Here is a 14,013-nt window from a genome sequence, read left to right as displayed (position 1 = left end):
AAGAGGGAGATGTTCCATATTTTTTAAAATGTAGTCTGGCCCTAGCCAGTGTGGCTCAGTTGGTTGGGCGTCGTCCCCTGCACCAAAATGTTGCAGATTCCATTCAGGTCTGGACACATGCCTGGGTTTCTGGCTTGATCCCCAGTGGGGGGCATTCAGGAGGGAGCTAATCTATGTTTCTCTTTCACATTGATGTTTCTCTCTTTTCCTCTCCCTCTCTCTCTAAAATCAATAAAAACATTTTTTTAAAAAATGTAGTCTGAACTAGTTAGGAGCTGGCAACCAAGATCCTAGAAAATAGAAAAGGTTGGCTTTGAAACTTGAGATTAAGAAGATTATTTTGACTCAGAGGTAGTAATAAAGTGCAACATATGGTCCATTTAAATGAAAGGACAAATAAAACACCCTCACATTTCATGACATTAAATTTCTATGGTAACCTACTAAGGTATTCTTTTTTATTGTTTATGATGTAAGTGTAAAACACTTAATGATCCCTTTCATAAATCTCTTTTATAAGTAACAAGGAAGACTTGATGTCATTGGCCATCCTTATCCTGAGTACAACCTATATAGCTTTAAGCTCTCCTCCAGTTTCTTGATAAATAGAGGAGGGAAATTAATCTGCACATAAGATTGAATCTAATACTAGGTGTCATTTCATGGCTGTCAAAATTTCCCCATACCACTTGGTGGGGCTATTTTCTCACGTGGTCTTTGTTCTAAGTCTGGCGAGAAGACTTTGCTTTGTTCTTCCAATATCTGCACTGCCTCTGATTTGAAAAAGACAAACTTTTCTCAATGGTGGGTTTATGGCTCTTCTATAGGATTCTATCTCTAGGGAACTTTCTTTTGAAGTAAACACTGGAAAACAGACACATCCAAAACGCACTAATTGCCTCCTTTCCTAGACATCAGTCCAACATAGCTGTTGGAATACCGAATCCCATTATTTGCAAGGCTTCTGCCTGCAGTTTTCTAAGCAGACTCTGGGCGCCGCTGTTGGCCAACTGCTGCAAAAGCTGGAGTCCAGGATCCACCGGGTGTTTTCTGCGCAGTCACAAAAGCAAGTAGAAAGGCGAGGGGTCCGGACTCCGGCTCACTGCTCGGCAAATCTGATTCCGGAATACCGACTGGGATGCCTTCAAACTGGGAGCCTTGAGTTTTCTACGCGGTGGAAGTAGATATTTAAACACAATTTGTAAAGAAAGCATCTTCTCAATGCCAGAGGCTGCAGCAGGGCTCGGAAGGATGGGAACCAGGGCTAAGCAGAGGAGCAGGACCCCGCGGCGGTGGCAAGTACTCTTTCTCTTCCTGCTGCCTTTGTTCTGCGGGGCGCTCTCCGAGCAGATCCGCTACTCTATTCCGGAAGAAATGGCCAGGGGCTCTGTAGTGGGGAATCTCGCTAAGGACCTGGGGCTGCGGGTACGGGATTTATTGACCCGCAACCTCAGAGTTAGTGCAGAGAAACAATACTTTGCCATAAACACGGAGAATGGGAACTTACTTGTGAGTGACAGAATAGATCGGGAATCGCTCTGCCCTCAAAACCCTGTGTGTGTCGTGCCCTTAGAGATTGTAGCAGAGAACCCTCTAAATGTTTTTCACGTAAACGTGATGATAGAAGATATAAATGACAATCCACCTCATTTCCCCCAAAATAGCACTGTTTTACAAATCAATGAACTTGCAACTCCAGGAACTCGGTTTGACTTGGAATCTGCTATAGACGCAGATGTAGGGCCTCACTCTCTCCAGAGTTACCAACTCAGCTATAATGAGCACTTTTCTCTAATGGTAAAGGATAAAGCTGAAGGCAAGAATGCCCCAGAATTGGTGTTAGAAAGGCCCCTGGACCGGGAACAACAGAGCTCCCATCTCCTGGTCCTGACAGCGGTGGATGGAGGTGACCCGGTCAGAACCGGCACCACTCAAATTAGGATTGAGGTTACTGACGCCAACGATAACGCCCCGGTGTTCAGTCAGGATGTGTACAGAGTTAGCCTTCCAGAGAACTTGCCCCCAGGCACCTCTGTGCTAAAGGTGACAGCCACCGACCAGGATGAGGGCATCAATGCGGAGATCACATACTCCTTCAAAATACCAGGAGATGTTGGAAGTACGTTTACGCTAGACCATCAAAGTGGAGAAATTAAATCCAAAAACCCTATAGACTTCGAAATCAGTAGCAGTTATACCATAATCATGGAAGCCAAGGACGGCGGAGGCATGGCCACCAAATGTAAAATTATACTCGAAATTCTAGATGAGAATGACAACGCCCCAGAGGTGGTGTTCACTTCGGTGTCTAGTTCCATAACCGAGGATGCAGAGCCCGGGACGGTGATTGCTTTGTTCAAAACACACGATAAAGATTCCGGAGAAAACGGAAAGGTTATATGCCTCATAAAAGAGGACGTTCCTTTTAGAATTCAATCTTCCGCCAATAATTACTACAAGCTGGTGACAGATGGGGCCCTGGATCGGGAACAGACCCCGGAGTACAATGTGACCATCACAGCCATCGACAGAGGCAAGCCGCCCCTCTCCTCCAGCAGAAGCGTCACCCTATACATCAGGGACGTCAACGACAACGCCCCGGTTTTCCAGCAGTCAGCCTACCTGGTCCACGTGCCAGAAAACAACCCGCCCGGGGCCTCCATCGCGCAGGTCAGCGCCTCCGACCCCGACCTGGGACCCAACGGCCAGGTGTCCTACTCCATCGTGGCCAGCGACCTGGAGCCACGGGCGCTGTCGTCCTACGTGTCCGTGAGCGCGCACAGGGGGGTGGTGTTCGCGCAGCGGCGCCTTTCAACCACGAGCAGTTGCGCGCCTTTTGAGCTGACGCTGCAGGCGCGCGACCAGGGCTCTCCCGCGCTCAGCGCCAACGTGAGCCTGCGCGTGCTGGTGGGCGACCGCAACGACAACGCGCCCAGGGTGCTGTACCCGGCGCTGGGGCCCGACGGCTCTGCGCTCTTCGACACGGTGCCGCGCGCCGCGCAGCCGGGCTACCTGGTCACCAAGGTGGTGGCGGTGGACGCGGACTCGGGACACAATGCCTGGCTGTCCTACCACGTGCTGCAGGCCAGCGAGCCCGGACTCTTCAGCCTGGGGCTGCGCACGGGCGAGGTGCGCACAGCTCGTGCTTTGGGCGACAGGGACGCGGCTCGCCAGCGCCTGCTGGTCGCTGTGCGCGATGGGGGACAGCCACCTCTCTCTGCCACCGCCACGCTTCACCTGATCTTTGCGGACAGTGTTCAAGAGGCACTGCCAGACCTCAACGACCATCACACACCTTCTGACCCCCAGGCTGAGCTGCAATTTTACCTGGTGGTGGCCTTGGCCTTGATCTCCGTGCTCTTCCTCTTGGCGGTGATTCTGGCCATTGCTGTGCGCCTGCGACGCTCCTCTAGCCTGGCTACCTGGCGCTGCTTTCAGCATAGTCTTTGTACTAAGACTGGACCGGGGATTTCTCCCAACTACAACGAGGGAACTTTGCCTTATTCCTACAATATGCATGTTGCCTCGGATTCTCAAAAAACAATGTTTAATTTTCTCTCTATGACGCCAGAAATGGTCCCGCCACAAGATCTTTCTAATGAAGCATCCTCGATAGTAAGTGTCACTGAGGAGAATAATAAGTTAAGCTCTAACGCTGTTGTTTCTACTCACAAGAGTTTCAATGAATGCCTTTCATCCGCAAATGGTTTGCTTTAATTTTCTTTATTAACTACAAAGAGGAGAATGCATGAGAAAAGGCTTTAAAAAGAGGACATAGGAATGATTTTTATAATATTCAGGCACTTTTGCTAGGGATTATTTGAATCCCAGTGAGTAGGTCAATTTGATGCCCCTTTCCCCCTCAAATCCACCTGTATATGTCTTCCCAATTTTAAAAAATAGTATTTTATGGTCGGCCTGCCAAACGTGCTTATCCTCGGAATATAAATATTTACATTCACGAAAGCACAACAGTGAGAATTTTTCTTACATTTTAATGGGCTTCCAAATGTATTGCTAATAATTATCAGTAATTGGAATTAGGTGTGTTACCCAGAAAAAGGTAAGTGTATATTATTCTTTGAATTACTAATTTTCCTGCACATTCTTTTGAAATATAATGTATTAGTAGATTATAGAGTACTACCCTTATTTCCAGTAAATGCAAGTTGGAATGCTTCAATTTTGTTCTAAAAATGTTCAATGGTAATGTGTCTACTATAAACTTCCAGTGATTTCCATAATGTGTACAATCACATTTCTTATTTTTAGGTTTCCATATTATCATGAAAGATTGGTTTTTAAATGTAAATGTCAACACTCTGTTTAAGCAGTTCTTTCATTTAGGCAAATTTAAGAATCTATGAAAAATTTTGCCCCAACTTATAGCTGAGTGAGGAATTTTAAATTATTCTATCATATGATTTCTCAGCATGGAAAAGTCCTAGGGAGATGTCCCATAATAGGAATGTTGTGGGGGGTATTGGTGATGTCAACGCAGGTGCACTACAATGAAGGATAGAATTACTGTGTATAGAAATTTCAAGTTCATTTGAAAGCTCATGGGAATATCAGAATATGCCTACAGCTACAGAAAATAATCTTAGGACAGTGGCCCTGTGTCAAATTTTTTGGGGGAAATAAAAAGAAGCTTCCTGAAGTTTCCATTAAAACAAAACCAAAAAAAATATCGTTTTAATCGGCTCCACTTCCATCCCTATTTGAAGAACAGTAGGTGGAGCTATTTGAGGTCTAAAAACCAAAAATCTTTTCTCGGAGTTCAAGATTGTGCAGTAATTGGTTAGGACTCTGAGCGCCGCTGTTCACCAATCAGGGAGAGAAAAGCAGAGCGATCCTTCCTGCCGCTGTGCACGCGCCTGAAGCACAAAGCACAGCCAGAAACTAACCATCTCCCCCTGGACTGCGAGGAAACTGAACGGAGGGGCTCTGGTCGCCCGGTCCACGGATTCCAAGGACGGACCTAGCGGTCCTGACATCGACCTCGGTGGTGAAGGGAAGAACTGGAAATAACTCTCCAGGAAAGTGCAATGATTCCTGCGCGACTGCACCAGGACTGCAGAGGGCTGGTCCTGCTGGGAGTTCTCTTGGGGATTCTGTGGGAACCTGGATGCACCCAAATCCACTATTCGGTTCCCGAGGAGCTGGAAACAGGCTCTAAGGTGGGCAACATCGCCAGGGATCTGGGGCTGGAGGCCCGGGAACTGCAGGAGCGCGGAGTCCGCATCGTCTCCGGAGGTAGGACGCAACTTTTCGCTCTGAATCCCCGAAGCGGCAGCTTGGTCACCGCGGGCAGGATAGACCGGGAGGAGCTCTGTATGGGGGCCGTAAAGTGTCAGCTAAATCTGGAGATCTTGATGGAGGATAAAGTGAAAATATACGGGGTGGTGGTAGAAGTGAGGGACATTAATGACAATGCCCCCTCCTTCCGGGGGGAAGGTGACTTAGAAATAAAAATGAGTGAACACGCAGCCACTGGGATGCGGTTCCCCCTTCCCCACGCTTGGGATCCGGATATCGGCAAAAACTCTCTCCAGAGCTACGAGCTCAGTAACAATACTCACTTCTCCCTGGCGGTTCAAAGCGGAGCGGACGGTAACAAGTACCCAGAATTGGTACTGGAGCGCGCCCTGGACCGCGAGGAAAAGGCGGTTCACCACCTGGTTCTCTCAGCCTCCGACGGCGGCGACCCGGTGCGCACTGGCAGCGCGCGCATCCGCGTGACGGTCCTGGACGCGAACGACAACGCCCCCGCGTTCGCGCAGCCCGAGTACCGCGTGAGCGTCCCCGAGGACGCGGCTGTGGGCACCGCGCTGCTGCGGGTGAACGCCACCGACCCCGACGAAGGGGCCAATGCGGAAGTGATGTATTCCTTCCGGTATGTGGACCACAAGGCGGCCCAACTTTTCGAGCTGAATCGTAATTTAGGGACCATTTCAACAAAAGGGGAGCTGGACCACGAGGAATCAGGATTCTATGAGATGGAAGTGCAAGCAACGGATAACGCAGGATATTCTGCGGGCGCCAAGGTCCTCATCACAGTCTTGGATGTGAATGACAACGCCCCTGAAGTGCTGGTCACCTCTCTCTCCAGCTCCCTTATGGAAAACGCTCCGAAAGGGACCCTGGTCGCCCTTTTAAATGTAAATGATCAAGACTCCGGGGAAAATGGACAAGTGGTCTGTTTTATCCAAGAGAATCTGCCCTTTAAATTGGAAAAGTCTTATGGAACTTACTATAGCTTAGTGACAGACACACCCCTAGACCGAGAACTGGTCCCTAGCTACAATATCACGGTGACGGCCACCGACAGAGGGCGTCCACCGCTGTCCACGAAAACTCACATCTTACTGAACGTCGCAGACACCAACGACAACCCACCCGCCTTCTCTCAAGCCTTCTACACCGCCTACATCGCAGAGAACAACCCCAGAGGCGCCTCTATAATCTCCGTGACAGCCCACGACCCCGACTATGGAGAGAACGCCCAGGTCACGTACTCTCTGGTAGAAGACACTGTCCAGGGAGCTCCCCTGTCCTCCTACATCTCCATTAACTCGGACACTGGAGTCCTGTACGCGCTGTGCTCCTTCGACTATGAGCAGTTCCGAGACCTGCAGCTACAAGTGATGGCACAGGACAGTGGGGACCCTCCACTCAGCAGCAACGTGTCTCTGAGCCTGTTTGTGCTGGACCAGAACGACAACACGCCAGAAATCCTATACCCTGCCCTGCCCACTGATGGTTCTACCGGCGTGGAGCTGGCACCCCGCTCCGCAGAGCCCGGCTATCTGGTGACCAAGGTGGTGGCAGTGGACCGAGACTCTGGCCAGAACGCCTGGCTGTCCTACCGCCTGCTCAAGGCCAGCGAGCCAGGGCTCTTCGCGGTGGGGCTGCACACGGGAGAGGTGCGCACAGCGCGGGCCCTGCTGGACAGAGACTCGCTCAAGCAGAGCCTGGTGGTGGCTGTTCAGGACCACGGCCAGCCCCCTCTCTCTGCCACAGTCACACTTACTGTGGCCGTGGCTGACAGCATCCCAGATGTCTTGGCAGACCTAAGTAGCCTTGAGTCTCCCGCCAACCCTGAGGACTCTGGCCTTACACTCTACCTGGTAGTGGCAGTGGCCGCCGTCTCTTGTGTCTTCCTTGCCTTTGTCATCATGCTGCTGGCACTCAGATTGAGGTGCTGGCACAAATTGCGCCTGCTCCAGGCTCCGGGAAGCGGGTTTGCAGGCGTGCCCGCTTCCCACTTTGTGGGTGTGGATGGGGTGCAGGCATTCCTGCAGACCTATTCCCATGAGGTCTCCCTCACCGCGGACTCCGGGAAGAGTCACCTGATCTTCCCCCAGCCCAACTATGCGGACACACTCATCAGCCAGGAGAGCTGTGGGAAAAGCGAGCCTCTTTTGCTGTCAGGTGATTCAGTGTTTTCTAGAGATAATCATGCATTAATTCAGGTGAGTCCATATCAAATACTCTTCTCTGAGCTTTGAGCAAAATATCTCTTATTATAGGTGATGAGTATGTATTGGGAATTTATAAAGCAGATACTAATAAAGTTATGTATACATGGCAGACACCAATGACAACCCCTCCACTTTCCCTCAGGCCTTCCCTCACACCTTATTTATAACAAATTTTTATGTACTTGTGTATGTTACATATAAAAATTTGAATCTACTTTATTTTTTAAAATATATTTTTATTGATTTCAGAGAGGAAGGGAGAGGTAGGGAGAGAGAGAAGCATCAATGATGAGAGAGAATCACTGATCGCTGCCTCCTGCCAACACCCCACATTGGGGAATCAAGCCTGCAACCCAGACATGTGTCCTGACCGGGAATCGAACTGTGACCTTCTGATTCATAGGCTGATGCTCAACCACTGAGCCATGTGGGCCGGGCTGTATCCACTTTATAAAGTACTTGTTAAGAAACTGTCTAGTTTCACTAATTTAATTAACAAACTATAAAACTCTTTCTGCTTTTAGTTGGTCTTATTTCCCATTGGCCATGCAAGAGTTTTATATTGAACATCTGATGCCAATTTATCTGTTAAGAACTCAAATTCTTCTCGAGGAGGTAAATCTAATTTGATGAAGATGATAAATGATATTTTAAATAAACTTATAAATTGAGTGACTTCAACTACACCTTAAATGGCTACAATTTCATAAAGTGCATTTAGTTTCTTCTGAAGTGCAATGATTCCTCTGGTCATTAGAGACACATACATTTATAATTTCTCAGTGTGCTAAGTCATTTCATGGTTTCAAATCATTCTTGAACTTCCAAATATGGTGAATCTATTTCTTACTTAAAACTTTCTCACTGAAATATGCAAATGTATAAGTGTTCTCATGAGGAAAAACTGAAAATATGGGGTTTTTCATCCCCATTATAGATTTCGGGAATATAATGTCTGTATGTGTTTCCAGTTTAGATATTTGTTTTACCCATTTTATCCACACTGATTATTTTAATGATGACTTTGTGGAACACTGAGAGTTAACAAATTGTGTTTTGAGCACATTTTTTGGCACTTTGTTGGATTTGCAGCAATTCTCTTTTCTTATGTTAAATTTCCCACAACGTTCACACTCATGGAAAATGTTCTGGGACATGCGCAGATTCTAACTTTTTCCTGAAAAAATGTATCCTTATTGTAGAATGCTAACGTACATTATTCATGAGAAAACATTTCTGGAACCTGTGAGAAGCCTGGTTTCTTTTGGTTATTCCGGTATAAAGTAGGGAATAACATCCTTATTGTTTTATTCTTTATTTGTTACCTATCTGCTTTCAAAAATACAATAGTTAATTAAACCCTAGACTTATAAAAGAGATTGAAAAAAAATTAGAGAAAGAAAGAAAATCAAATGGCCCTAAAATGAGACTGTTACTGAGATTCACATACAACTTTTCGCTTCTTGACAACCAAGACCCCCCCCCAAAAAAATCCAGAAATACAGTGTGGTTCTATTTGTGTATGATTTTTTTAAAGGAAGTTTTGAGTATACCTAAATATGCAAACTTTGTGTAGACATTAATTTACAAATGGAATTTAAATAGCTTTCTAAGTAATTTTGAGGGGAATAGAGGGGAATGTCACTCCTGTTGTTTTGTAAAAGCTATCAAAATGTTTATCACAGGGCCAGTTTTCATATGGTGGTCAATTCTGAAGGAAAGATGGAGCACACAACAGAAATTATTTGGGAGGATAACCTAGTATTGTCCAAATATGCTGACTTCTGTTCATTTTACCCAATTTAGTGATTATCTGTAAGAGCAAGAGCAATGATTAATCATGATCCATAGGCTATATCTCAAGTATCAGTAATCTTAACTATGCTTCTAGTTTGAGCTAAATGGGTTTCATTAAATGGTTGTTGAGTGAATGAATGAACAAATGTATGCGCTCTAGGGATTACCTGATATCAGTATTCTAAAATGTAGTCTGATGGAAAAATAGCAGCTTTGCAACGAGGTAACTCCTAATGGTGTGACATTTGACAAGTTATTTAATCTTTCAGCTTCAGCATAATGGGTATTACAATATATAATTTGTAAAACTGTGGTGAGGATTAGTGATAACATATCATTGGTTCATAACATGCTTCATACGTAATATGTACTTAATTAGCAGTAGCCATTTTTTTTTTACATTGTTAATAGAAAGAAAAAAAAGGAGCCATGCTTTTAATGTCAGCACACTCAACATTCTGTTGGGAAAAGTAATAATGATGCTTCTCCACATGGTACATTGGGATAACCTATGGGTGGAAGTAAAACTGTTCTAAAATTGTTATGAAAACTAATTTAAAAATCTTAAGTGCCTAGAAACATTCTTGATTGAGAAGCCCCTGTTTGTGGTCATAAAAGATAGGGGAAATGTTTTATTGGATGGGACAATTTTATGAGTGTAATTTTTTCTCTATCTGAACCATAGTGTAACCTAAACAAGGAACCTATTATTCAAATGGCTGATTTACCCCACTAGGATTGCTAGGATGATTTAACTGGAAAATGGATTAGCAACCCCAAAAGTTGGGGTTGATTTTATTTGGACTGTGTGAGTTTAAGCTCATGGCTATGCAAAATATTAATCTTAGCTTTAGGATATTTGTTGATAATTTCTCTGGTTCCAGCAATGAAATTATATCAAATGATAGAGGATGAGTTTTCTGTATACCAAATGGGAAGAGCTCTGGTACAGAAAATGTGAAGAAATTGTCATCAGATAGACCATAGAGTCAAATAGAATAATTTATCTATATGCCAAAATAATCAGTACCTCCACACTTTCTCTTAGAGAAGTCATTAAAAGATCTACTCTGGCATGGCCCGTGAGTGTCTAGTTATAAACCAGGAGGTCATGGTGTGGGAAACTGATATAGGGTTAAGCCTCGGACTGACCTGCTGGCAAAGTCAGAAACAAGTCCTAGCTTAGAGGGCACAGTCCTCTTAGCATAATTAGGCTTGACCTTATAACACTCCCTAGATCTTATCTGGGAAGCTAATGGGATGAGGAAGTGCAGGAAGTGTAACCATGGTCAAAACAAGTGAAACTCACAAGAACTGTGTAACTATGGTAACCACTACCTTGTTTACCTCTCACTATAAAAGCAGACCTGCATTGCCACCATTTTTCCACCATCCAGAACTGAAATATCATTGCTGACATCTACACATAAGGAACTGTTGGACATTGAAACTTGGACTCAGAACTGTTGGACATTGAAATTGGGACTTAAGACATTTTTTGTTCTTGAAATGTTATGCTTAAGTTTTAAAATGTTTTAGGTTACGGATTGGCATTGTTATTGTTTTTATAGCCAGAGTTTTGTTCTTGATGTGTAAGTTATAGTAGCTTAATAATAAAAAAAGGGTGAGATGTGGGAAACTGATATAGGGTTAAGCCTCGGACTGACCTGCTGGCAAAGTCAGAAACAAGTCCTAGCTTAGAGGGCACAGTCCTCTTAGCATAATTAGGCTTGACCTTATAACACTCCCTAGATCTTATCTGGGAAGCTAATGGGATGAGGAAGTGCAGGAAGTGTAACCATGGTCAAAACAAGTGAAACTCACAAGAACTGTGTAACTATGGTAACCACTACCTTGTTTACCTCTCACTATAAAAGCTTGGTGAGGCCTGAGCACAGTGGAAGTCCTTCCTCTTGAGTTGGACTTGCTCGCCTGGTCCCCCATATTCCCAAATTATCCTGTGTCTTTTCTATTTCATTTGTGTGCGGCTCCACTTCCAGACCCGAACCCTGAACCACGCAGGACGTGGAGGGAAACACTTAAGACACATGGTTCAATTCTGGTCAGGGCACATGCCTAGGTTTCAGGCTCAATCTCTGGTGGGGGTCATGCAGGAGGCAGCCGATCGATGATTCTCTCTCATCATTGATGTTTCTCTCCCTCTCCCTTCCTCTTTGAAATCAATAAAAAATATTTTTTAAAAGATCTACTCTGTATAATATTGAGGACAATAATCATTTATCCTTTTTTAAAGGTCATGTTTACTAATCTAGCACCATAATTCCAGTCTTAGGATCCCCCAAGCTGCTAGAAGGAGGAAGGGAAGAGGTGAGGATATTGGGAAAGTAAGCACAGTTCTTAACTTGTGGCCCCATTTGTGCTCGAAGCAAAGGCTGAGACTGGACAGAAGACAGAAGCTTTGGTTCTGATGTAAAGGAGGCCCTAGAGAAGAGTAGAGTCAGGGTTTCCTGGAGCCAGTACTGGAGTTGGCCTCGTAAACTAGGGGGTTTCTTCTTGGCATCCATGTCCTTTTGAATTTCTTCAAGTTTTTTAGCCAGGTTTGGCATGTCATAATTTTGAGCCAGATACATTCCAACCAGGTTGCCAAAAGTAAATCCAACCAGGAACTGGAGCATGATGTCAGTGAAGACGGCAGGATGGGCAGTGGTACGAGTAGCTCTGTGGGCCTATCATTAAGTCTTAAGCATTTCACACAGTGGTTTACACACCTTCTTAATACTCCGTGAAAGGCTTGCGTTCAATGATTAGAAAGTGGTCTCTGGGGGGAAAATCATACTACAATACCAATTATCTTACACGTGCTTTCCCTCTATATTGAACTCCTAATAAGCTCTCTAACTTATCTGTACAAAGCTAAGGAACTGGGGATTTGTCAAAATTTTTAAGTCCATGAGATTTCCATATGGTGACACATCTTAGAAGCTTTCTATATGTTTGCAACTGAAGATTCGGCCAATAGTTTATCCTGAGACTCTGTTATTTGAAAAAAGGCCCTACCCCCCAAAATAAAATAAAATAAAAAGAGAGACTCAGCTTAAAAATACTCTTAACCATCAGGAGGACATAAAAAGAAGTCATCGCTTTGATTTCATATACTGGAGTCACTGAGGATATAAATTCCCAGGAATATTTAATCGCACGAATAAGACTGTACTACTGCCTTTCAACTTGCAAGGTCCAGTGAGAAACAGCTGTTTCTCATTGCTCTCAACTCTTCAGAACCTCAACCTCTGATTTCTTCAGGCTGCAATTCTAGAGTAGGGACTCAGAGCACCACTATCAGCCAATGTGAAAACAGGGATAAATGAGGAGTTTCCAAAAGGTTCCCACTGGATGACTTTCCTAATCAGACCTTGCCAAAGATCTGGGGTCTTATGTCCAAGGCTTACCCACTCGGAAGCTATGGGTTAAGAAAACAGATACTTCACTCCAGATGAAGAAAATGGAGACTTACTTGTGAGTAACAAGATCGACCTGGAGTGAATATGACGACATGCTAGAGTTTGTATCATATGTTTAGAAACAGTAGTTGAAAATCCTTTAATTATTTTTCACATTAATATAAATATTCAATATATAAATAATAATACCCCTGGTTCAGCAGGAGTGTTTTTAGTTAAATATGTGAATTGACCCAGCCTGGAGCAAAATTTGCAATAGAATCTACAGAAGATCCTGATGTTGGAAGCAATTCCTTTACAAAATTACTGCCTTAGCAGCAACTCTATATTTGTCTTCAAGTAAAAGAAAGCAACAATAGAAACAAACACTGAACTTGTGTTAAAGAAGCTACTAGACCTGGAAAAGCAAAGCTCACATCACTTAGCCCTGCAGCGTTAGATGATGAGGACTACCTGGAAGCAACACAACGACAATGCCCCCCACCCCTCATTTTAACCAGAATGTACACAGAATGGCTTTGAGAAGCCATTCCCCAGCATAGGGTGAGGGTGAGGGCCACTGACCTGGACGAGGAAATCAAAGTGAAAATCAGTTATGCCTTTATAGCCCAGAGTACCCATATCCAGTTTGGCTTTGATCACCGCAGTGGAGGAATAAAAACTTTAAGTACATTGGACTACGAAGAGATTAAAAAATATTCAATGGTTTCAGAAGCAAGGAGAAGAGGGGACTGGTTGTCCAGTGTAGTTGAGATCAAAATTCTAGATGATAATGACAAAGTCCCAGAGGTGATTTTTACTTCTATTCTCACAGTGATTCCTAAGGATTCTGCACCTTAGCCAGTAATTGCTCTGTTTAAAACACAGGATCCAGATTTGGGAGGAAATGGGGAGATACAAGAAAATGCACCTTTCAGAATATAATCTTGCATGAATAATTACTACAAGGTTGTAACAGATGGGGTCCTGGACCTGGAGTAAACCCTGGAGTACAATGTCACCGTCATGACCACTAACAGAAGCAAGCTACCCCTCTCCTCCAGCAGAAGCATCACCCTACACATTGGTGACATCAACAACAATGTGCCAGTTTTTCACCAGGCTGCCTATGTGGTCCATGTGGTCGAGAACAACCCTCCTGGTGCCTCCATTGCCTAAGTCTGCACCTCAGATCCCAACATGGGACCCACCGGCCATATCTCCTACTCCACTGTGGCTAATTCAAATGCTTTAAGTGAATTTGAACTAGCAGAATGCTGGATATGGACTGTTCCTTGTAATCAGGTGATCATACAATGGATTCAAATAAT

The 14,013-nt window shown here is 44.7% G+C and overlaps 1 protein-coding gene across 17 annotated transcripts in view; it reads left to right on the top strand.

Moving 5' to 3' along the window:
- LOC102437860 (protocadherin gamma-C4) overlaps positions 1-14,013 on the top strand; it is a 148,880-nt gene that overhangs the window by 82,600 nt on the left and 52,267 nt on the right. Inside the window, exon 1 of one of the 17 annotated variants that reach the window (XM_006086451.3) lies at positions 1,050-3,615. The exons of 15 other annotated variants lie outside the window; for them this stretch is intronic. In XM_006086451.3, the coding sequence (XP_006086513.1) occupies positions 1,222-3,615 (2,394 nt within the window). In that variant the 5' untranslated portion in view covers positions 1,050-1,221. Of the gene's footprint in view, positions 1-1,049; positions 3,616-4,966; positions 7,476-14,013 lie in introns of those variants that run through there. One more of the 17 variants, XM_006086444.3, reaches the window with a different exon arrangement.

This window comes from Myotis lucifugus, unplaced genomic scaffold, assembly GCF_000147115.1.
Source record: "Myotis lucifugus unplaced genomic scaffold, Myoluc2.0 scaffold_28, whole genome shotgun sequence".
NCBI lineage: Eukaryota > Metazoa > Chordata > Mammalia > Chiroptera > Vespertilionidae > Myotis > Myotis lucifugus.
This window is presented reverse-complemented; position numbering and strand designations above follow the sequence as displayed.